The sequence below is a fragment of the Phaethon lepturus genome, unplaced genomic scaffold (assembly GCF_000687285.1).
Source record: "Phaethon lepturus isolate BGI_N335 unplaced genomic scaffold, ASM68728v1 scaffold7087, whole genome shotgun sequence".
Classification (NCBI taxonomy): Eukaryota; Metazoa; Chordata; class Aves; order Phaethontiformes; family Phaethontidae; genus Phaethon; species Phaethon lepturus.
The window spans coordinates 6,642-29,243 of NW_010551041.1; the positions used below are offsets into that span (position 1 = coordinate 6,642).

The following is a 22,602-nucleotide window of genomic DNA, read 5'->3' on the forward strand; positions in this document are numbered from 1 at the left end:
CTTGTTTCTTGCATGTGTGAAGTGTAGGGATACCAGACTGTCTCTAGCTCACATAGCACATTAAAACCTTTGTTTCTGATAAAAACAATCCATTGCAGCAATTCACTGCAATTTGGTTGGCCCCATTTGACATTGGTAGATGTCAGCTAATGATGCTAAATCACCAGCTTAATGTGATCCATCTTCAGTCATCCTCCACAAGGAATGAATGGTAACATTTTCAGTAGGCCAAACCAGAGCATATGGCAGTTCTACTTCACAAATGTGTAAAAGTAGCAATCCCTTCTCTTTAAAAGGAATATTTGGTATTTCAAAGGAGGCTTTGGCTTGCTAACCCAGAAATAATTATCTGGAGTTATTAATTCTGGGTGTTGTAAAAGCCTTTGCCTGAATATGTCCTTCTTAAAGTGGGTTCCTGTTTTTACCTGGGGCTTCTGAGCATAGAACCTGAAGAATAAAGAATCACGAAACAATGTTTTTCTAGACTTACCCTGCTTTGAGCCTTTTGACTGTGGCACACCATAATTCAGCTGTTCATGGTGTTGGTGAACTTGATCAGGTGATGATAGATACTGTTTGTCAAAAACCCAGACACCTCTACACTAATTTTCATAAAGCAGCTCTGGGCTCAAGGCATTGGACTTGGCAAAGGTTAACTCTTGTCTAAAGACTGATCCTCTATGTTGGTTGTGTTGCTACTAGGATTTCACTGTCTTGGTCTTTAAAATGGTAAGCATCCTAGCTCCTTGTCTCAGTACCATGGAGTGGGAAGGTCTCTAGTTCTTGGTATAGCTTAAGTTAGCATTGTTTAAAATTTGTGTGTATGCATATGGTCAGATTTTTCAGTGTTATATTAACTTTAAATTTTTTGCATGTGATGTACCTTCAGTAGACTTGGACACCAAGTGGGTAAAAGGGGAGGTTGATCAACTCTGCTCTGATCAAAAGGACTGAAACTTGGAAAAATAACAACCTCTCATCTGATCTTTTGCAGTGGGGAAAAGAGGTTCACTTTCAGTAAACTACACAGAAAAAATCTAAACTTCTAGCAACTGAAGGTTAGAGCATGTTTGCCTTCTTTCTTGCTTTTTATAATTGTAGGAAATGGGGAGGTAGCTGCTTGTGTCAAGTCGGGAAGGAAACAAACCACTGGCAGGGTTTCTGCAATAACAGTGTACTGCTGGAGCCAGTTCCTTATACTAAAGGACAGCAGGCTCTTGCATTAAGAAAACCATAATTCTTTTATCCACCCTGAATGTTACTTACTGTAATACCCCAGACCTCCTGCTGGCTGACTGTAAATGTAGCTGAAGGGTGTAGTCTCTTGACAAAAGATTACAGCTTGCAAGAAGAGATAGCAAGAAGCTTGAATTTAGCTTCTGAGACTCAAGGCCACAAACTTCTCTCAAAAGTGAACTGAGTGCTTTCTTTCACTCTATTTTAATGGAAATAGAGTTGTATCAAGGCTACCATAACCTACTTGAAAAGACTACATCAAAGTAGGTGCTATGGCAACAGTGCAGCTTTATTCTCAGTCTGTTACGAGTGGGAGATGTGGGCAATGCAGTGCTGCTGATGAGTGTTACGTTGGCAGGTGATGAAATGAATCAAATTTACCTCAAGCTATCCTGGACCACTACAGCTGTGGAGTGTCTGCAGTTGTGGGGGTGGACTGGGCTGCAGTGACATTCAGAGTCAATTTTGTGGAGTGTCAGCATGCTCTTTGAAGGAACCCAAATGCTATTTGCATTCAATTTATGTCTGGAATCAAATTTGTAGGAGCAAGTCTGCTTATTTGCAAGGCTTTTTCCACTCACTGGATAAATTTAGTCTAGGTAACAGAACACTTAAAATTATGTAGAATTATAAAACAAATGTATTTAAAATCAAATACTCTAGTTTTCTTCCTGTGTTTAAGGTAATTTGTATACTAGAAGGGCTGCATTGGAGAGCCGTGAAGCTGAATGGACAGTGTCGACTCGTACACAACTACTTGCATTCTGCCAGTGAAAGTTTCCTCGCTTGTATACATAAATGATTTTTGGACTTCTAACTGGGCATAACTTGGGAATTGACTGTAACAGCTAGAAGACTGTAGTAACAGTTACCTGGTTATCCAAGCCACTGTCTTAGGACTGTCATTTACTTCTGAGGTGAATTGGGAACATTCTGAGCTTGGAATTGGACTTATAGTTTGAATGTTATAATAACATAAATGTAGCTGGAGAAAAATGCTTTCTGTGAATACAGGTTTTGCCCTGAAATCTATTAGCAGGCAACCACTGCTTCCATTTACTAGTTGGCTGAACACTAGCCAAATGAGTGTAGAAACTCATTTGGCATCTGAGTGGAAGAACGCAGGACTGACTAAGGGTCTGGGTTTGTCATCTGCTGCTTAACTATGTTGTTTAACTTGGTACCAGTTCTGTCTCTGTTTTCCAGTGTACTGGCCTGGCCATTAACTCGCCCAGCAGAATACTGACTGTGAGTTTGACAGCAGTCAGAGAAAGCCTAATTGTTGTATACATAGTGTGATACAGCAACAGTGATAGACAGAATCTCTCTTGTCGTAGCATCTTTCTGTGTTTAGGATTTTGGGCTGTGGGGCTTCTGCAGAGCTAGTTTGTTGGTCCTTCTGGAATAATGCTTTATCTGCAATTCTGACTAGTGACTTTTGGTTGTCTAATGTCTTAGGTAATGCATAATCCTTTCAGGTTGAGGACTTGCATTCAAACTGCTAGGAGGCATGACTTCAGACTAGGAAGTTGAAAACACTTTTGATAAAAACGAGGCTGTTGCATTGTAGAAGAAACAATTGCTGCAGTAATTATGCTCCAGGGCCTGTGCCAAACTGCGTCATGACAGTAGACTTAGCAGATCAGCAGGCCAGAAAACTAATGCTATAATGCTGAATGAGCATGGAGATAAAAGTTTGTAAAAAAAAAAAAAAAACCACAAACAACAACCTAGCCTGACTTCAAGTGTTGTGCCTTAGTCTCATCTCTGTTCCAGCAGGCAAAGCAAGCCCTAACAGTGTTCAGAATAGCTACTGGCACCTCTGACTAAACAAGGATAACTTTCAACATAAACTGTGAAGCTGAGATTAACTTTGATATGCTATATAGTTTTGAAGTGATGCTTCAGTAGAAATTGAAAGTTTCTCTTGACACCTTAGAGTTGTCTTCTCATATCAAATCCTTGCTCTGTGATAGCCCATGCTTCAGCAGCTGTCTGGCTTGCTTAATGAAAACCATCTTATCTATGGTAGATGGAGACAATAGGACATGCAGAAACCCTTCCTACTGAAGGAAAAAGTGGTCTACTCAGAGTAATAATCCTTAATGAGAAGAGCACATATGGTAACTTTAACTCAGAATATATTCATACTCAAAAATAGGGACCTAAGATGTAAATAGGTTAAGCAGTATAAAACAGGACTCTCAAATTGCTTTTTTAAATAGATCCTTTCTAACAGCTGCACATCTGAAGAACGCTGCTTTATCAGTACTAATTTCTGGAGGAAGAATTGCTGCAGTTTCTGGGTTTTAAGGAGCATGAGGTTTAGAAATTGATCTCAACAAGATAGCTCTAATTCATATCCAGACCAAAGGTCTGGGGGACATACTTTCCCTCAGCACATAGTTGTCAAGTTGTGACTTGTAAGCCACCTAATTTAATGGGAGCTTTCTAGCATACACTTCAGTTTGAACATTTCCAGTGCTTAGGACCAAAATTGGAGAAGACTTTTTTTCAACTCGAAGTGGGGGAAAAAGTACTCTTAACTGGCCTTTCCTCCAACTTCCTAGCTGGGCTAGCATCTCAAAAGTTCAAAGGGGAATGTAGATGGTAAAATGAGCTCAATTGGCACTCTACCCCCACATTGTACCTGTAAGCCTGATACGTTGTTCAGAGATTAACTTTATAGACTTCATGCCCAGAAGCATGAAAAGAGTTTCTGAAGACCTGGGAACTCATTGTTTTTTTTAGCTGCTTTTATTCAGTTCTAATCCCTCTTGTAAGTAATTTGAGAGGAGAATGGAATATTTTCTGCAGGTGAGAGGCTATATGTTAAATATTGTAAAGGACTTTCTACCCAAGACACTAACAGAGAGCTGATGTTGTAATGTGGAAGGCTGAACTTCCTTAAAAAGCCAATAGCTGAAATCAGAGAAAAATAATCTAGTACTTTACTTCTGGGAATCTCCTTCATGCACTCTGGGGGACCTAGCTTTATTCACTCTTCAGTTGAGTATTCTTATCCTCAAGATGAGAGTGTTTATTTATAAAGCCTGACTTCTGACGTAAGTCTTAAGTGCAATTTTAGTCACTAGTACAATGAACAATGTTTTATCTGGGAAGGAGAGCTCGAATACTTCTAAACATTTAGTAATACGAGATTTCATAGCAAAATACTATTCTGTACCTTATCTGTAAATTATGGACTGAATAGCATAATGTGAAAGTACACAACTGACTTCTTGAGTACTTTTGAACTGTGACAGCTGAGAACTTGTTGTTGGCTGGCAGTAATACAATGGCCTGTAATCATAGGCCTGCCTAGAGCAGGAAAGTATTGCTGCAATAAACCTGTTTTGAGCAGACAAAAGCATTGCTCAGTGATAGCTTAAGCATAACAGCCTACAAATGATACACAGGGATATCCACTCAAACTGGGACCAGAAGCTGAGTAAGATGACTTACAACTTAAAAAATAAAACAATAAAAACCAGAAGGCACTAGCTGAGAATGAGTACTGTGCTTCTGCCCTGGGAAAACTGGGGATAATTGTAGTCCCATAGGAAGCTGATGTTCATAGGGTACTCTTGAAGAGTTGTTTTTCAAGGTGTGTAAGACTGAATGTGCAGTCTGGCAACAGTAAGCTTTATTCTGTTAGTGCTGGTTATATATGGCAATTACTGACTTTTGGTCTTACTTTTAGTAGGTCTAACACCTACAAACATTTTTGTAACACTAACTAGTTTGTCTCAATGACATTTAAGTTTCAGATTGTGACCTTGAAGCTTTCAGTTTTGGTGATGTGATTAGAGTACACTCTCGATGTCTAACTTTAAAATAACGTGCAAGTTGGATTACAACAATGGGATAACCCTGCACTCCAAGAATGAATAGAAGTAATATAGGCTCTTGCACAAGTTGGTGTAAGGACACCTATCAAAATGCCTGTGTATTTAACATAGTCTTGTGCAGCATTGTAGCCTGGGTCCCATCTGATGTCTCTTTCAAGGGTGTTAGTGTCAGGTGCAACTCCTAGCCTTGCTTAGGAAAGTTCTGCCTGATCAAGCTCTGCTTGGTTTAACTTTGTAGCAAAACAGTCTGATCTCATCAGCCCTGAATGTTGTGTTGCATCTCAGCTTTGTTGGCTTCTTTGGAGCTATCCAAAACTTGGCAGCTTGTACTAGCAAGTCTTCAGCTTCATCTGTCCTGAATGGATTCACTGTAGGACTTTTGGTTTTGCTTTTAAAGATGTTTGAGCCATGTTCTATCAGGTAGTAGAAAAGTACAGGAAGCTTGGCTACTGTCCTATGCTGGTACCTGAAACACTCTCTTGAATTCAATAGGAGGATCTTGTGTGGGTTAAGATGACTTTTTCTCTGCCTCTGCCCCTAATTTTGTACATATATTGACATTAGGAATCCAGCTCCTGAGACAATGCAAATAGCAGATGCTTGTGCAACCTTAGGAACATCTCAAGTGACCAACAAATCTGCTATTCTGCTAGGTGATACTGTGGCAAAATACCAGTGATTAGGGTGCCATATAAATGAGGCCTACAGTTAAGCACTTTGAGGCACAGCTTACTCATGTAGCTTACAGAGCTTTGTGTATATTTCTGTATCTCGAGTGGTTTTAATACTGTTGTTGTTGCTGAAGTGGAACTAATTTGTAACTTAACAGCTTGTTTCTTGCTTCTGCTTATTAAAACTTCTAAGTTGTCTAATCAATAGCTTATGTTCTTGTTTTCAGACAAATCTACCTATCTTCAAATTGAAAGAATCCACAGTCAGAAGAAGATACAGTGACTTTGAATGGCTAAGGAATGAACTAGAAAGAGAAAGCAAGGTGGGTAAAATGAAAGGTAAATACAAGTCTTCAGAAATACAGAGAATGGTGATGCTGAAATGTTATCATTATATTATAAAGCATATATATCATACAGAGCAGATATTGTGGTTGAAAATGTCCAGCATTAAAACACTGTCTTTCAGCAATCCTCAGCTGTACACTGCTCGAGGCTGTTTAATGGGTTTGAGTTAGTTCAGTCTTAAACTACTTGAATTCAACTTACCTCTATGGCAGATACTGTTCTTCTCTGGTCATGTTTTATTACTTCACTAAGGATGTGACGATGAGTTAGGTCCTCTAGGAGGAAGAGGTGGCACAGAATGTGTATAAATTTGCTTACAGGCTGTGCTTAAGGACACTTTTCTAAATATTTCAGGTTGTGGTACCACCTCTACCAGGAAAAGCTCTTCTCCGTCAGCTTCCCTTCCGAGGAGATGATGGCATATTTGATGATTCCTTTATAGAAGAAAGGAAGCAGGCTCTTGAACAATTCATAAACAAGTAAGTGTGGGATCTAGTTAACTGGAGACAAACCCAGAACTCGCGTCTGGAAAATTGAGTTAAAGCTGCTAATCCTCTAACTGTGGTAGCTGCACTAGGTTCAGAATAGTAAGTTCCACATAATCATGCAGTAGGACATACTAACATTGCTGATCCAGTGTTTAATTAGGATATCTTAATGCTTACCTGAACAGCTAAAATTAATGTTGCTAATTTATGCAAATTACTACTAAAATTATAGCATTCAAAATAGTTCTACTTTTTCATTTCTGAAAAGATATCCTCTATTGGGTGAACAATAGAGCTTACAATGGGCTTATAGCAGTTTACTTTGCAGATGGGAGATTATCAGCTTGTGTAATGGTGCATATTTTCTCTAATCATTGTGAGAATCTTTCTGAAATGTAAAAACACTACCTGAGGTATGCACATATATAGTTTGAAATAGACACTTTGGGGTTTGTCACTGCCTTTCAAAGGGTGAACAGAAGTTATATAGTAACAAAACCTTATGATTCTTTTTCTACCATCTGACACTACTAACTGCTCTCCATAAAGTGACCTGAAGAGCTACTTTAATCTCTTTAACAACATGGATCCAAACAGTAGGTAAGAAGGATATTCACTGACAGTTAACCAGCTCCTCTGGCCTCCAGAGCCAACACTGTTTAGACCAGCTGGATTTGGGACTGCTCCCTCTAACAGTTCAAGCTTGTCAGTTCCACTAGCATTTTAATCTTGTTCAACAGTAATGCTGTTCAACAGGTACAGAGGATGTCTGAGTCAAGCCAGAACTTCATCTGATTGTCAGTTATTGTTAGTCTGTTCAGGCAAGTGGCTTGGAGTTGCAAGTGACTAGTTCACTAGAACTGTCTTGTGCAAGGAAGCCAAGTGTGACTGTATGAAATCTTTTTCTTTATAGTTTCTTGTTAGCTCAATTTAGAGGTACTGCTAATGGTTCTGAGCAGGTAAAATGCTTCAGAATGTGCTTTCCTCTGTTCAAAGACAAGTGAAATGAATTTCAAAGGCATCTAGTTTTGCATTTACACTACATGAAGGCAGATGTGCTTATAGTAAGATGGAATGTGGTTTATTTTTTTAAGGCCGGTCAATCAAGGTAGTTGTGACTAAAGTACAACTTTCATCCATGCAGCCTTGGGACTCTATGAACGAAGTGCATTTACCGAAAGTTTAGTATGCTGAATCTAGCAATATGTAGGGGAAGAAGGCTGTTTATGTTCTGAAGCAGCTGACAGTGAAACAGTCATCTTAACTGGAATCCCTAAAAAACTCAATATAGCTGACAAATGGAGTGGCCAGTTTACTGGTGTCACTTGTTCAGTCCTACAGCAAGTAATACATTGATCTTGTGGAAGTGTAAAACTCCTTTGTCGATTGGTTTTCCTCCTTTGGAACAGAAAAGCACGCTGTTAATGTAGAAATTGATGTAGTGGCAGACTTGAGTACAGCTGCAACAAGATTCTTCAGGCAGAACTCCTAGCTATTCAGCCTCATCAATTTAGTCTAATGGCATGACTAACTCATCAAGCAAATATTACTAATTAAAGTTTTGAACCATGTAGAAATTTTAAGACTTCTACCAACTGAAATTAGTCCTGAAGTTAATTTGCAGAAAACAATCACATTACTGCATTCTCAAAGCTGGTTTTCACTCGTAGAATTGGAGAAGAGTCCCTCAGATAACTGATATCACTGTATCCAAAAAAGATCTTGATGCACCAATGCCAGTTCTTGATACTGAGGATGTTATTCAGAAGCATTGTCCCTCTAGATGTAAAATGACAGCAGTGCAGCTTGCTTGAGTCAGCTCTCCTGGGCCAGCTTGCTGGCATCGGTACTACATACAGTGATGTTCACAGGGATAGGTATGTTGCAACACTTTTGTGCCTGAACCTGACTTTGGAATACATGAAAATTTTTTGAAGTAGCAGCTGCTTTGTGGAAGGGTCACCTTAGAGAATACTACTGAGGAAAAGCCTCAGGAATGCAGAGTGAGGCATGTTAAATCAAGAGCTGAATCTGAGAGATCAGGTCTAATCTTGTAATTCAGCCACCAATTTGCAAGCCTTCTGAAAGAGAAGGAATATGCTGCTGCCTTATCTTCTCTTGTATATCTTTTGGAGTTCAAGGCCAGCAACTTCAGTCTGATAGGGATAAGAAACTCAAATCAGTTATTCCAGACTGTTTTCCTTGTGGATTACTGCTTGAGACCATTGCCTATTTACTAGAACCTGGCAAGATTGATAGTTTTTTATGACTGCACTTGAAATAATCTATCAACGCTGAATAGCAGAGCTCAGCTTCCTCATTAAAGGACATCCTCAATGACAAGTAAGTAGTGACAAGTAAATTTGCCCTGTGGTGAAATAAGCAGTAATGTACATTTGGAGAAGATGTACTAAAGTGCTTGATGCTGAGCCACTGGAGTTGACTGTGTATTGCACATGTTCAACTAGATAACTTCCTTCAGAGTAGAAATGTTCAGACAGATATGGAGTCCTTAAGGCTGACACAAGCTGTCCTACAGAGCATGGGGGGCTTTCTCTCTTAAAGGGAGATTGACCTGCCTTGATTGACCAAAATGGATGTAACTTTTCAAACCAAACTGCTTTAGGTTTTCATACCCATAAGTGATCAACTTCCAGGCTTCTGATTCTCTTGGATTTTTACCTACACAGAAGGCTGCATGGTATTTTAAGAGTTTAAATGCAGTACTTGGTTTTCTTCCAAGCTTGGGAGTGTTTTCTAATTCAATTTCAGCTCCTTTACTGTTAAAAGGATGGTGGTGCAGTTTATATGTGTAACACCACAAAATCTGTGGTAGAGGTGCTGGTCTCTTCTAGAGCTGACAAGCTCTGTGTCTTTCATATCTAAAGACATCTGAAATTGAGAGTGGCCAGTACCCTCTGGCTATGCATCAGTGCTGCTTGTACATGTTAGGAGTAGTGACCATGGTAAGCTTTAAACAGTGTCAGAACCTTCAGAAGGCCTTCACACCCTCTGGTAGAGTAAGTCTTTAACTCTGCCTGGGCTAACTGCTATTTAATTAGACTGAGAACTTGGGGGTTAAACTGCCTTTAGAAAGGTATCCTGTGTCAAAGGCATCAAGACCTGTAAAAATCTGCTTGGCTTGCTTAACTCTAGGTTTCCTAATGCTGGGATAAGCATTTTGATAGCCCCCTCAGTTGCAGATGGCAGATGATGACATAGCATGCTTCCAAATGATCAGATGTACCTCAGGGTTTCTATGAACTAACTTCATCTGGGGGAGAATGACAAATCTTGCTGCCAGGCATCATTCTGTTCATGGACAGTGAACTGAAGTGGGATCTATGCTGAAGTGTAGAACCATAGGTTACTGGTATAAAACCTCACTCTGCTAGTTAGCTGCAAGTAGCCTCAATTTGTTAGTGCTAATGCTTGTCTTTTTTTCTCTCCAGGGTTGCAGGCCACCCACTGGCACAGAATGAGCGCTGCCTTCACATGTTCTTACAAGATGAAGTAATAGATAAAAACTACACACCATCCAAAATAAGACATACTTGAGTTCTGAAACCATCTTCTCAAACATTAGTGGTTCTTATGCTTGGTTTTAAGAGGTTGTAGTTTGTCTTGGCATGCTGAGGATAAACAGGCACAAAGTCTCCACTAACATCAGTACACTGCTTGGTCTTTGCATATGCTTTATAGCATTAAAGAACTCACTTGTCTTCTAGCTAAATCCCTCTGAATCCTTGATTTGAGAGTATTATACTATAAGATCATCCACCCCTTGCAATGTCTCACAAACCTTTCCACTCTTATTTACAATGACTTAATAATGTTTACTGACTTGGCCTTACTTGAACTTGCACAGCTGTAGTGTCACATGTTCACTTATATTTGACTAAACTGCTATGCTCTTTCTAAGGTAGTCATCTGTCTGAACTTCTGTAGAAGGACTGCTTTATTTCTGATACCCTGTGTGAGAAACACTTATGCAATTGTCTTCAAGCTTGTAAAACACTTTATACTGAAGTAATGAGGGATTTATCTTTATATTCTGTAAGAGGAAATCAAATTTATATACTAAAGTAACTTGTCTAAAGTTTTGAAATAAAAGTGAAAATGCACTTAAATGTTGTCACTCTTGACCCTGAGTGTGGGGTATCTCATGCTTTCTGAGAAGTGGGGACTTGACTATACTTAAGTGAACTGGTGTTTCAGCCTTGCTGTGATGTTCTTCTGCAATGTAGTATTGTGTTACAGCTAGCACTAAATAGCCTTAGATGCTGGCACTTGCTGCTCAAGTGTTAAAGGACATATAAAGGTATTGGAGGCTGTTCCTGTGTTGTAGAGCTAAAGCTGGAGCCTCACTCATGGTAGGCTGTCAACAGATCTGTGGCTTCAAGAAGTTTGAGTACCTTTCTACTTTGCATGAGAAGCATCAATCTAGCTTCAACTACTGAGTGAAAATTATACCATCCTACAGAGAAAGGAATGTTGACACAACCTATAATGTATTATAACTTCAGTTCTAGACTAAAGTAGCTCTGTTCTACAAATACAATTGGGAACATGAAGGCATACAAGCCTGCTGTAAGATGTGATCATAGTCCACTTCCCTGAACAGGAAAGGAAGGGAAAGCTGTAGCATTGTGCTTGTATGACCACTGGTGAAATGCAGGTTGTGCTCCCACATGTGACATGGGCATTACCTATCCAGATGCTCTTGAAAACAGATTCAAGAATGCTCTAGTAGCACTCTGACCCAGTGTTTTGTGCTATTTGGTAACAGTACATGTTGGCTTAGACTTGGCTCTGCTGCTTTTTCCCTCCTTATAGTACTACTTATCACTGTTGAGAGTATTCTGTGAACTTACTGGCAAAGTTGTTAGCTTCCTTTTAAGTAAGATCATTAGCCTCATTTATGAAAATCAATGTAAAGGATTGAACTGACAAAACAGTGGTGGCTGACTGGATTATATGTAGTACTAGTGACTAGCTACACTGAATGCTCAAATAATTGCTCTTCAAAAGGCTGTGTTGTATCTTTCCAACAGTCCTATTAAATGAAACCAGGGACCAAAAGTGACACAGCCCACTTGCGACCTAGAGCTGATGGGCTTTTCAAGAGGTTTTTGATAATGTAAAATTCTAAAATTCCCTGTGCTTCTTGAATTACACTTAAAAGTTGAGTTACTCTTGAAAATTGGGAAAGAAGGGCTAAATGTATATGAAGTTTTATTATTTAGGTTTAGGTACACAGTAAGATGTTATTTCCTTAAATGTTCTTTTCTGAAAGAAGCTTCTTCCAGAAATCAAAGTAAATGCCCCGTCTTATCCTTAAAAGATGATGCACAATATGTAGCTTCAGCTGTGGGGAAAAAGAGAATTAAGCCAAAGAGGGAAAAGCTACATGTTTCATGTCAAGGTATTCCCATTTCCAAAGTGAGGACTTCGGAGTGTTAACCTCTGAGGCTGACAAGATATCTGCACTGGACTCTGGGATTTCACCTGGGCTTCAGTTCTTCAAGGTTAACTGGAGACCCTAATTCTAGTATGGTGTAACTGGTTCTGCTTCTGTGCAATCTGCAGAGGAGATCTGGGAGAATGGCATGGTCAGATTAGCTGTGCCTAAACCACAGGGATCTGGGTGTTGTTCCTAGCTCAGTCTGCTTTGCAGCTGGGCTAGGTCCTGCAGGTAAGAGGAGGAGATACGTGTGTGCACTCATTGCCGTGCCTGCTTTGCCACTGGGAGAAAGCCAGTGCACCCCTCTTGCCTGGGTGATCTAGGGACTGGGACTACAGCACACTGCAGAGTGGGGTTGCCTTGCAGTGTGGATGCAGTTCATGGTTTTTTTGCTGTTTTGGGACAGCAGCATGAATCTTATTGAAACGAGTGTTCTGCTATGAGTTTTGCACAGCACTGGGTTCAACTTCTTGAGCGCATAAACTGAAATGTCACAGAGAGGAGAGCCACAATTGGTTTTATGCCCTGCCCAGTTCTTTTTAGTGTAGAGAGCAGGATGTGGTTGAAGGTTTTTACAGGTACAGTAAGAACACTTCATAAAGCATTTGTTGGTGTATTTCTAAGAATGCGCTATGCCCTGTGATAAATACATTCTCAAGTGCTCCATGCTAGTTTGTATAGAAGACATTTTGAAGTCCTGTAATCAGCGCTTTGTCTCACCCGACTCATCGCAAGGGTGATCTTGTATACTTTGTGGTCTGTCTGTCTTGGAAAGGGCAGAATGTGAGACCTAGCAGACTGTGCAAATGGAAGAGGGATGGGGTGAAAACTTTGACCTCTGAAACGCATGAGATTTTTGTGCTTGGAGTCAATGGAGCTAGGATTTCACTTGTGAAATTCCTTGACACTAAAAGCCAATGAGCCATTGATACACACTGTACATTTACACCTGTCGTTTTAGTGTGCGTGGCTCTTCGGTCGCTCATTGCCATGTGAACAATATGTTATATTTCCCTTATCCTATTGCCAACTTGTTCCTGTGCATTAGGAGTTGCTCTACCTCTTTCTTTGGTGTGATTATGCAATTGTACACTCTAATAAAACCGCCAAATCTTTTTAATTGAAGCAGTGTTATTGTACTCATCGCCCTTTGTTAGCTGCATAATTCACCAGTATTAAAAATTGTAATAACATGAAATGGAAGACTTATACTAGGTTGGACCTCTGATATGTTTAGTATTGTGTCCTAGAAAAAGCTCTGTGACAGCTCCTTGAGAAGAAAACCTTGCAGCAGGTATATATTCGAATTATAGAAAACAGCTCTATGCAGGATCTCAAAGTCCCTTTGCACTGAAGCTATTCCTTTGTCTAACCTGTTTTGTTAAAACCTCTGATGATGGAGACTCCACAGCATCCAAGGCAATCCATTTTTGTAGGGTGTTTCTGTTCCCTGGTAAGTAGGGTACAGTGGAAGAAGGTAATCCAGAAATAGAAGGACAAGTATTAAAAGAACAGCAGAAAGTAACTTAAATTCAATATATTTTTATTCTTTGTAAATACAATGAGTACAACTTTTTAACTTCACAAATCCGTTAATCCACTTTGTACAGGAAAAGTTTTACTCATTCTATGATAGTCCAAGTGCTGATTTTTCTCAGTGCTAGTTCCTAATAACAAATCAAATTTTGAAAAGTACAGCAGCTATCTTTAAATGTCTTTTCTACATTTTTCATACATCAAATAAGCAGCTTATAACATATTTTGTGTGTGAGAAGGTGTAGGTGAACAAGGCTTCAAAATTAGATCTGGAGTTTTCTAAAAAGGCATTGGAGACTTTTGGAAATTGTTAGCATTGTATCAGTCAACAACCTTTATTTCTTTGAAATAAAATTCCTTCTGTTGATTATTTTTTTTTTATAGTCATTTCACTTCTCTGCACATCTCATTGACAAAGAGTTTGGCCACTGTTGCCTTTGGTTTCAGCACTGCGCCAACAGGACAGCCAGCAGGTCACTGAAGCGGTCACCTCCATTGTATTTGGTTTTGCTGGGTTAGTCTTCCTTTCTTGACTTGTATCTTTTCAGGTGTGTGTGTGTGTGAATGATGTGTCTATGTGTGTGGAAGAAGGAGGGAAGGTCAGGGAGGAAGTGTATAAAGCTCTTCTGTCTCTGAGATGTTAACCGAACAAATTGTGGTGACATCCGCATCAAAGATCACCAGTTCATTTTGCAGGAAGAATGGAGCTGCCGTCATAAGCTACTTTTTAATCAGTTCTGAAGGCCACTTCATGATGTATTATAGCAGAAGCAATGTTTTGGTAACCTGGTCTTAAATGTTGCCTATCATCTTAAAAACATTTTCCCAACGTAGGCTACTTTTAAAGCAGTTCTGAAGGCCACCGCGTCTCATGTTACAACAGAAGCCAAGTTTGGTCACCCGGTTCCAAATACTGAACAAACTAAAGTACCTTCTTTCACATTTTTGTCTCAGATCTGCCAGTTAAATAAGAGAATAGCGGAGTCTTTGTTAACTATGACTGGCATCTGAATTGCCTCCATCCTGTAGTAACAGGAATAGCAGCCAAATTCCAACCACTTTCACTTTTTCTGTAGAACAAAGCATTCTCTCCATGATCTAAATCACTCTCTTCAGAGCAGCAGAATCATATCTACTGGGGTATTTTTTTGTCAATGGGTTTAAAGGCTAAACATTCCCAGGCTTATGCTTCCTGTAGATTTTGTTAGTTGAGGCTTATTCTCCATAGATAAAAGTTCTTCTCAAACTGTCCATCCCAATTGTTTATTTTAAGGTAATTTATATGTCACTGGATTTGTACATATCTGAAAGCAGTCTTGTGATTGGTACATTCCCAATGGTCTTTTTGAAAAACACTTCTTCTATTGTAGATGGACTAATCGAACGTAAAGCTGGTAAAAGTAATAAAAGTTTTCCAAAACGACAGGGTTGTGTGGGATACCTGGGAGACAGAGAGAGAAAAACAAGTTATTGAAGTTTTTTAGATATTTTTCCAAGGAAAATCTTTTACTTTACAGAAAAGACCAATATTCAGCAGATCATACACGAGTGCTACCTGTGCTAAAAAACCCTGTGTTTTGTACTCATGTGAACAAGAAGGTTGACCCCAAGGAAAACTCTCTCAATGGAGGTTAGCAGAATATAGACCAGTGTCTCTGAGTTTGGATTAACTCCCTTGTTTATTCCCTCAGAGCAGTAGCAATACAGAGACAGGATCTGCTCTGACTTGTCCCTCAGACAACAACAATGTTCTTGATGCAGTTCAGGGAAGAGCTTGACCTATAATGAATACTCTGTCATTTAAAGTGCAATTTAAACCTTGCTAGATTGTCATGGTAATCATTTTGCCCCCTTTTGGTCACCTTATACATTGAATACCAATTGACATTTAGAAAGATTTTGTTGTTGTTGTTTTTAAAGAAGCTATGTTTTATCCCCAGGTAATGTATTTGTGTAATAGGATATTTTCCATCCTTTCTCCCAGCTTTTGAAGCCAACACAACATAGGATATGTATTCTAGCTGTGCTTACACTGACTTTACACCAGTGATTCTCAAGCCTCTGCTTCCAGTCGTCTCGCTAAAAGGAGTAGGGTCATTCGGAGAAACATTCTGCTTCTCCAGTCTGCCCTCCCGTGCGTCCTGTTGAGAGCGACTCCACCGAGATCAAAGGGCTGATACTGCTGTAGCGCTGGCAGGAAGGTAAGTTCAAGCCTGAGGTTGAAATGCAAACTGAAAGCCCCATCCCTGCAATTTTTTTCCTTGTAAAAGGGTATCTTTTACAACAGATACTGTTTAGCCCAGTAGCTGAATATTTCCAGCAATGCAGAAATGCAATGGAAAAGTAGCCATGCCTGGAATGGAAACCGTGGCCATTAAAACCATTGCTCCCTGGATTCTCTCTCCAGCAGGCTCTGGCTCACTCAGTCTCCAGGGAACAATCCTCAGGGGCAAGGCCTTCCCTAAGAACAGGAAGAGGTTGCTATGCAGCGGTTATTCTTTTTGTCATACTAGCAAACTAGCCGTAACTGGATAGTATTTGCAATTTTGCTCCCATCCCCAGGATAGGCCATTCCCTTTAGACTAAACCGAAGTGCATCAGAGACTGCTGCCATCTAATCTCTGATACCGAGTTGACTTCTGCTAGACAGGGCTGTTATGAGAGCAGATCAAAGTTTCAGAAGGAAAAAATTGTATAAAAGTTCCTCTTCCACCACTCCATCTCCCATTGTGCTAGTCTCGCAGACCCCCACTGCGGCTGAGGGACTGCGACATGGACTTTACAAGACCTGTCGCAGCTCTCCCCAGAAGTCCTGAACCAGGCAGAGCAGCTGTTGCAGAAGGCGTTAGGTGCACTTTTCTGACTTCTGCCCTGTCCCACCACGCTGAAGTGGTCCATAGGAGGAGTCTGCTGATCTGTTCACAGCCAGCTGTTCTGGAGTGTGGGGTTGTATTTTGCATGGTACATTTCATGCATTCCTGGGCTTACCCCACTTTGTGGGATGACAGCTACAGCTTTTACAGCAGATTTTAAGATTTCTGTACCCCACAGGACTTCTCCTGAATGAGACAGAGTGGAATATTTTTTTCCCAAACAAGGATTCTCATCACTCTGCTGTGGCACCAAAATGGGATTCACAAGTTCTGGGTCTTTCATTTCAACAGACTCGGGGTAGAGTCTTGGAAGAACCATTTAATTTCCTTGCGTCCCAACTTTGGTGTCTGCAAAATGGGGGAAATTACATGGGGAAGTGTATTGCAGATCACAGGTCAAAAGCAGTCATACAGCTGTGAGATGTGATGTTGTTCTGAGCACCACTTATTAGCAGTATTTAACTGAATAAAATGTAGAGGAAAATGTAGCCTTCTGAACTGCAAAGTGTTCCACAGCAGGTATCATTTCCCAGGGGAAGATTTCTCTTTTTACCGCTTTCCCATTTGTCTGAATACATTGAGGTGCTGGAGCATGCCCAGAGAAGGGCAACGAAGCTGGTGAGGAGTCTGGAGCACCACAAGTCTTATGAGGAGCAGCTGAAGGAACTGGGTTTGTTCAGTCTGGAGAAGAGGAGGCTGAGGGAAGACCTTATCGCTCTCTACAACTACCTGAAAGGGGGTTGTGGCGAGGTGGGTTGGTCTCTTCTCCCATGTAACAAGTGACAGGATGAGATGAAACAGCCCCAGGTTGCGCCAGGGGAGGTTTAGATTGGGTATTGGGAAAAATGCCTTCACCAAAAAGGCTGTCAAGCACTGGAACTGGTTGCCTGGGGAAGTGGTTGAGTCCCCATCCCTGGAGGTATTTAAAAGACATGTAGGGACATAGTTTAGTGGTGGAGTTGGCAGTGTTAGGTTAACAGTTGGACTTGATCTTAAACGTCTTTTCCAATCTTTTCTGTGATTCTCTTTCCTCAGGAAATGCCAAATCCCAGTAGGCTGACAGCCAGTGTATACTTGCTGTAACAGCCCGGTCCCCATTTCAGTCAGTGGAAACGTCACCTTTGCTACAGTGGGAGCAGGATTTTACCCCTACGCCTGCAGGAAGTATTGAGAGAAGACAGCACTCACCGGGTATGGATGTAGCTGTTCAGAGTGAGCTGGGCTTCATCTTGAAGGGCTGCTATGGCAGCAGCATTTCGGAAACTCCTCAGTTCAGAACCACTGTGTGTAGGCACTGGAAAGTAGATGAGTTACTAGTTCAGCTTGACTCTTGGGTGGGTCAAAACAGGTCAGACAGTGCTACCAGTGGAAATTAAATGTTCCCGTTAGTTCCCCAACACTCCACTGTCAGCCTTTCAAAATGCAGCACTGACTATTGGAATTCAATACTGGGAAACCTGTTGGATGATTGTAGAATCATGATGATATAAAGCTATGTCTGGTTTAAAGCATCATTTTTGCTTTAAAGAAGCAACCTCATAGTTATCAGACCAGATGAGCAAGAGATTCTTTCCACTTACCAGCTTTAAAAGTGACAATGCATTTGAGACAGGCAAATTCAGTAGCATCTAGCCGAAGTTGTCTAAATCTAGCCACAACCTCTTGTAAAGCCTGTATTTCTGAAATAATTTTATTCAGCTTCTGAGAATCTGTATTGTCACCATTCATGCCTAAAACAGAAAGAGATTAAATAAGTAATATTAAAGGCATTTGCTTTATTTTATATTGATTTCTGACAAAATACTGTGTATCAATATCCACTCTATTGTCATACTTGTCTATCTGGTTCCGTGTAAACTGACTATATTGTATGAAAGTTAATATAAAATCTTCTCTTGGATGATAACAAACACAGTAATTTGCATTTAAATGACAATGCAAGCAGTCATGAATACAACAAAACAACATTATTTGCATTTAAATATAGATTTATAAATGACAGGTATGCTCTATTGTTCAGTAGGAATTTGTTATTCTTTACATGTTGTTCTTTTTTCAGTAATGTATTTTTATGGTAATTTTTGTAACAAAGTCATTAAATTGTGCAATTCTTACCAGATACAGCCAGTAGAGTGTTAGCATCAACTGGAATGGCCCATTGTGCTATTCCTAGAACAAACAGTTCTCTCCAAGCATCTTCCAAAAGCATCAGCTGTCATACAATAGATGTACAATATAACATAGTGTATAATTTATAGATTTATAAACAATTTAAATATGTAAATTTCTGTTATTTTAAAAACTACTTTAAATGCCTGCCATAGTATTTTCCCCACAGCATTCGTTAGCTCTTCTCTTAGCTTTTTTGAGAAGGTGCCTAGAAATAAGTCTATGCATTGTAGAAAAACACTGAGGGTTTGCTCACCATACACCATGTTGTGGATCAAAAGAGAGGAGAAAGCAGAGTGAGAAGTCCCACCCCAGAGACCTTGCTCACGACATGAAGGCTCGCCTGTGTTTCTCAGCTCAGCATGGGCTCTTTCCTCCTCTCCCTCGGCACATATAGCTCTCCTAGGACAAGTTGGATGAGTGCTCATCTACTGCTCCCTAGGGGTTACCCTCCTTTCCCTCGCAAAGGCAGGATTCATGAAGAAAAGCCTGGACAATGTCCTGAAATTACATCATTCGGTAGGGAGCACTACATTAGAGCACATATGTATCTTTAATCCTTTCCTTACTAAGCAAGTCTTTGGCTCTTTCAAGCACAGCATCTGGACACACGTAGGGTTTCTCAGTGTCACCTGCTTCCTTTCTTTTTGCGTAAAATCACTCAGAAATTCCAGGCACTGAGAGCTGTTTCCCTTCAGAGAACTGAGTATCCGAGCACCTACGCTGACAGCATTGCTAGTTCTCTGCGATTTTGTACATTCCCTGGTTGTATGGAGGATGTGTTTTTCTCTGTTTGGAGGCAATGCCTTTGATTTCCGTGGAGAGGCAGCGGTGCATCTGAAGAGGAGACATGACTCCTGGTGATGCAGACTGGCAAAGCCAGAACAGACATGTTTAGTCTTGAGGGCATCTATAGATTGTTGGTCCAGACCAATTCTTAAGAGGGGTCTGGAGGGCCCCCAGTTCAGCTGAAGTTCGTGGCCCAAAGGATATGCTGTGGTGCATACACATTGCTGGGACTTCATGTCTCTCAATAGGATGGGAGAGGTTTGGAAGGGTGAGAACTGCAGTGGACTCGGGAGGGATTATCTGGTGGCTCCATGCAGAGAAAACATTGCCCAGAACTCATGCAGAAAAAAACCCCCAACAAACCACAAGTATTAATATTGCTATGGTCCCTGAAAGTATCAGCAGCTTAGCTTCTTACGAAAATAGGAAGGAGGGTATTTTAAGTCTGTAAAGACTCTGTAAAAGGAAGGACAAAGTAAAAAAATACTTTTTATCAAATTAATTATGATTCCCTTGGAATCAGGTATGTGAAAGTAATAGATGATACAGAAAGCATGTAATAAGAGTGAATCCTTTATCCATGTGCTAACTCTTAACAGTATTATGAGTTTCAAACCATCCTGCTCTGACCAGAATGGGAGGAAGAGCTCTCAGTGTCTCTGCTCTCAGCTTATCACTGCAGGCTTGTGCCCATTTTGTGCCTTTTTGTGCTATGTGCTTTGCAGAACTTCTGTATAGCTTGACTAAGGAAACGGTGATGGGAAAGTATTTCTGTCTCTGTTTGCTTGTAGTTACTGTTTGAAATAATTACATCGGATTTTACAGTACTGGAAGCTGCCCACATTATTGTATGAACTATGGAGGGGAAGGGGGTCTAGGGTGCACTGCCCATCTCAGATCTGTTCTGAGAGCAGCTGAAACTGCTTGTGAGTCTCCTAACTGCTGCAGCCTGCGAACCCAGCCCCTCCTCCGGATAATCCTGCCCGATGGATGTACAGGTTTCTATATGACATAGGAAATGATTTGCCAGCCTTTCATTTGCTTTTGTAAAACTTTTTTTGTCATTCATTCATGCAGATACAATGGTAATGAATGGTGGTTCCTGGCAGGTATCAATTTCATATGTTCTTTCCCACTAAGTCTTTAAAGTCAGAAGACTTTAGAAATAAGAGACTATTCCAATAGCTGAAACTTTCTTCATGCCTATGCATAAGTCTGTAAAACCAACAATTAAAATAATTCATGCTGAAGTCATACTCAGCCCTCCTTCTTCAAAGAAACAAGAAAGACCAGGCTTTCTGAAGGACTGGTTTTTGCTTCTTAATCAACTCCTTCCTGTAAGTACGACCTTTTGTTGGTGACCCAGATTGGGCCAACCCGTCTTACGGACAAGCTGGGCAGGTGTGCAGGCCAGCAGAACCTGAATCATGGTGTTATTTTTATTGTGTGGCTTCCAACCCACAATGGGATTAGCGCTATGGAGCTGGGGAAGGGGGACAGCCTCTGTTTTACCAAAGGCAGTAACACAGCAATCCTCAGACTCATGTTTTGTCAGCAAATTGGTTCCTGTTTATTTCCTTGCCTTCGAGATGAAACTGTCACAGAGTCCTGGAATCACAATGTGCTTGCCTTTTCGGAAGAGCACAAACAAAAGCAAAATCCAGGAAAAGGATTTAGACTTTCCTCGGGCAGATGTCAGGGATACAAAAAAGAGAAATGCAGACATTTACAGCTGGGCCATTGTCAAATTAAATAATGCAGTGGCATTACTATAAAAATCAACTGTCTGATTATTCATGAAATAAGGTGATTAAAATTGGAGTTATTTCTTCTCCAGCCCTCCTGAATATGACAAGGGAATCATGCAGAAAGAGGCCCGGGTCAAAGCTTTAGAGCTGAGCAGCTCTGAGTTTTGAGGAAGCTGGCTTGCAATGAGGTACAGCAAGTCAAGGTGATGTTAAGGAAAGGCTGGGATTTTAACATATAATTCACTAACCTTAGTCCCTGATATGAAAGTAGAATAAGATAATGGGAACACTCTGATATCTATGGTAGGTAAGCAGGCGTTGCTGTCTTACGCATGCTTGGGCATGTGCAATGGAGACTTCCCTTGCTCCCAAATTCTGCTGCCCCCTCCTCTGCACACCAGCAGAGATGACCATGTGGGAAATGCATCCATATTATGTCAAATAAAGCCTTTGCCTAAGGACCGTCCTGTGGACATCACTGGTCTAGAGACAGACCCAGCCTCTCCGCGCACGCTGAGGCTCCCTGCTGAAGCAGCACACACGCTGCTTGTCCCTGATATTTGGGCCTGTTTCTTTGGTTGCCTGGTGTGACAGACCCGGTGCTCCGCAGGAATAACAGCAGCAGAAGACAACATCAGAGAACAGCATGCCACTGGGACCGCTATCTTCCTCACGGTGTGCGTAACCTGCCGGGCCCTATCTCATCGCTCCCCTGACGGTCACGCCGTAGCAGTACTGCAGCCAGAGCTGAGCGGCGTCCCCCTTTGTCTAATTTCACAACAGGGGTTTCAAAACATGGGTCTGGTGCTAGAAAAGGAACATTTCAACGTACTTTAGCTTTATATCACATTGTGACCATCAAGATATACCTTTGGGTAGAAAACGCTATTGGTTTCCTAAGAAGCTCTTTTCTTTGAGTTCAAAATATATATTTGCGTATCAATGGCAACACTTGCAACATGCACTCATGGAAAGGAGCTAGTTCCTCTGATGACTGCTATGTAACATCTAAGGTACAACATTTCTAGTTACCTTTTTGGGAAATTAGCTCAATCATATCAAAGCGTTAGACATTTTTTATGATTGGAGCTTTGCATAGATTTCCCCCCTTCCATTTTATAATTATCTGATTACTTTTTTAAAAAATTAGTGCATTATACAAAGCATACTCAGTCCTCATCAAGAATCAAGTCATTAAGAAATTGCTTCAGCTCGTATGGTTCACATATGATTTACTTGAGGCAACGGCAAATTGTCAGAGGAAAACAAGACAAATTAGGGAAGATTTTAATTAATGGTGAAAAATATTGGGGGCTGGCCAAATTCTGCTTCCACCATATTGGTGTAATTGTAAGTTCGCTGAAGCAACATGAATAAGAAAAATATGTTGGCTGTGTGAACAGTTATGCTGAAAAGAAGAGAATAGGGG

The 22,602-nt window shown here is 40.7% G+C and overlaps 2 protein-coding genes across 2 annotated transcripts; one reads left to right on the plus strand and one right to left on the minus strand.

Annotated features, from left to right (window-relative positions):
• Nucleotides 1-5,966: 5,966 nt before the first annotated feature.
• Nucleotides 5,967-10,739, plus strand: LOC104615902 (sorting nexin-3; the record flags this gene model as incomplete). The annotated part of the gene is made up of 3 exons (XM_010290732.1): nt 5,967-6,081; nt 6,461-6,585; nt 10,047-10,739. Coding segments are annotated over 3 exons (346 nt in total), but the record flags the coding sequence as incomplete, so codon positions are not given.
• A 2,851-nt stretch (nt 10,740-13,590) lies between these two features.
• On the minus strand, nt 13,591-18,690 carry LOC104623595 (nuclear receptor subfamily 2 group E member 1). Its single transcript, XM_010290731.1, has 4 exons — nt 18,583-18,690; nt 18,048-18,197; nt 17,656-17,761; nt 13,591-15,035 (listed from the first exon to the last, which is right to left on the minus strand). Exons 1-4 carry the CDS (start codon nt 18,674-18,676, stop codon nt 14,873-14,875), a joined length of 513 nt encoding a protein of 170 aa, XP_010289033.1. The 5' UTR covers nt 18,677-18,690; the 3' UTR covers nt 13,591-14,872.
• Nucleotides 18,691-22,602: the final 3,912 nt, after the last annotated feature.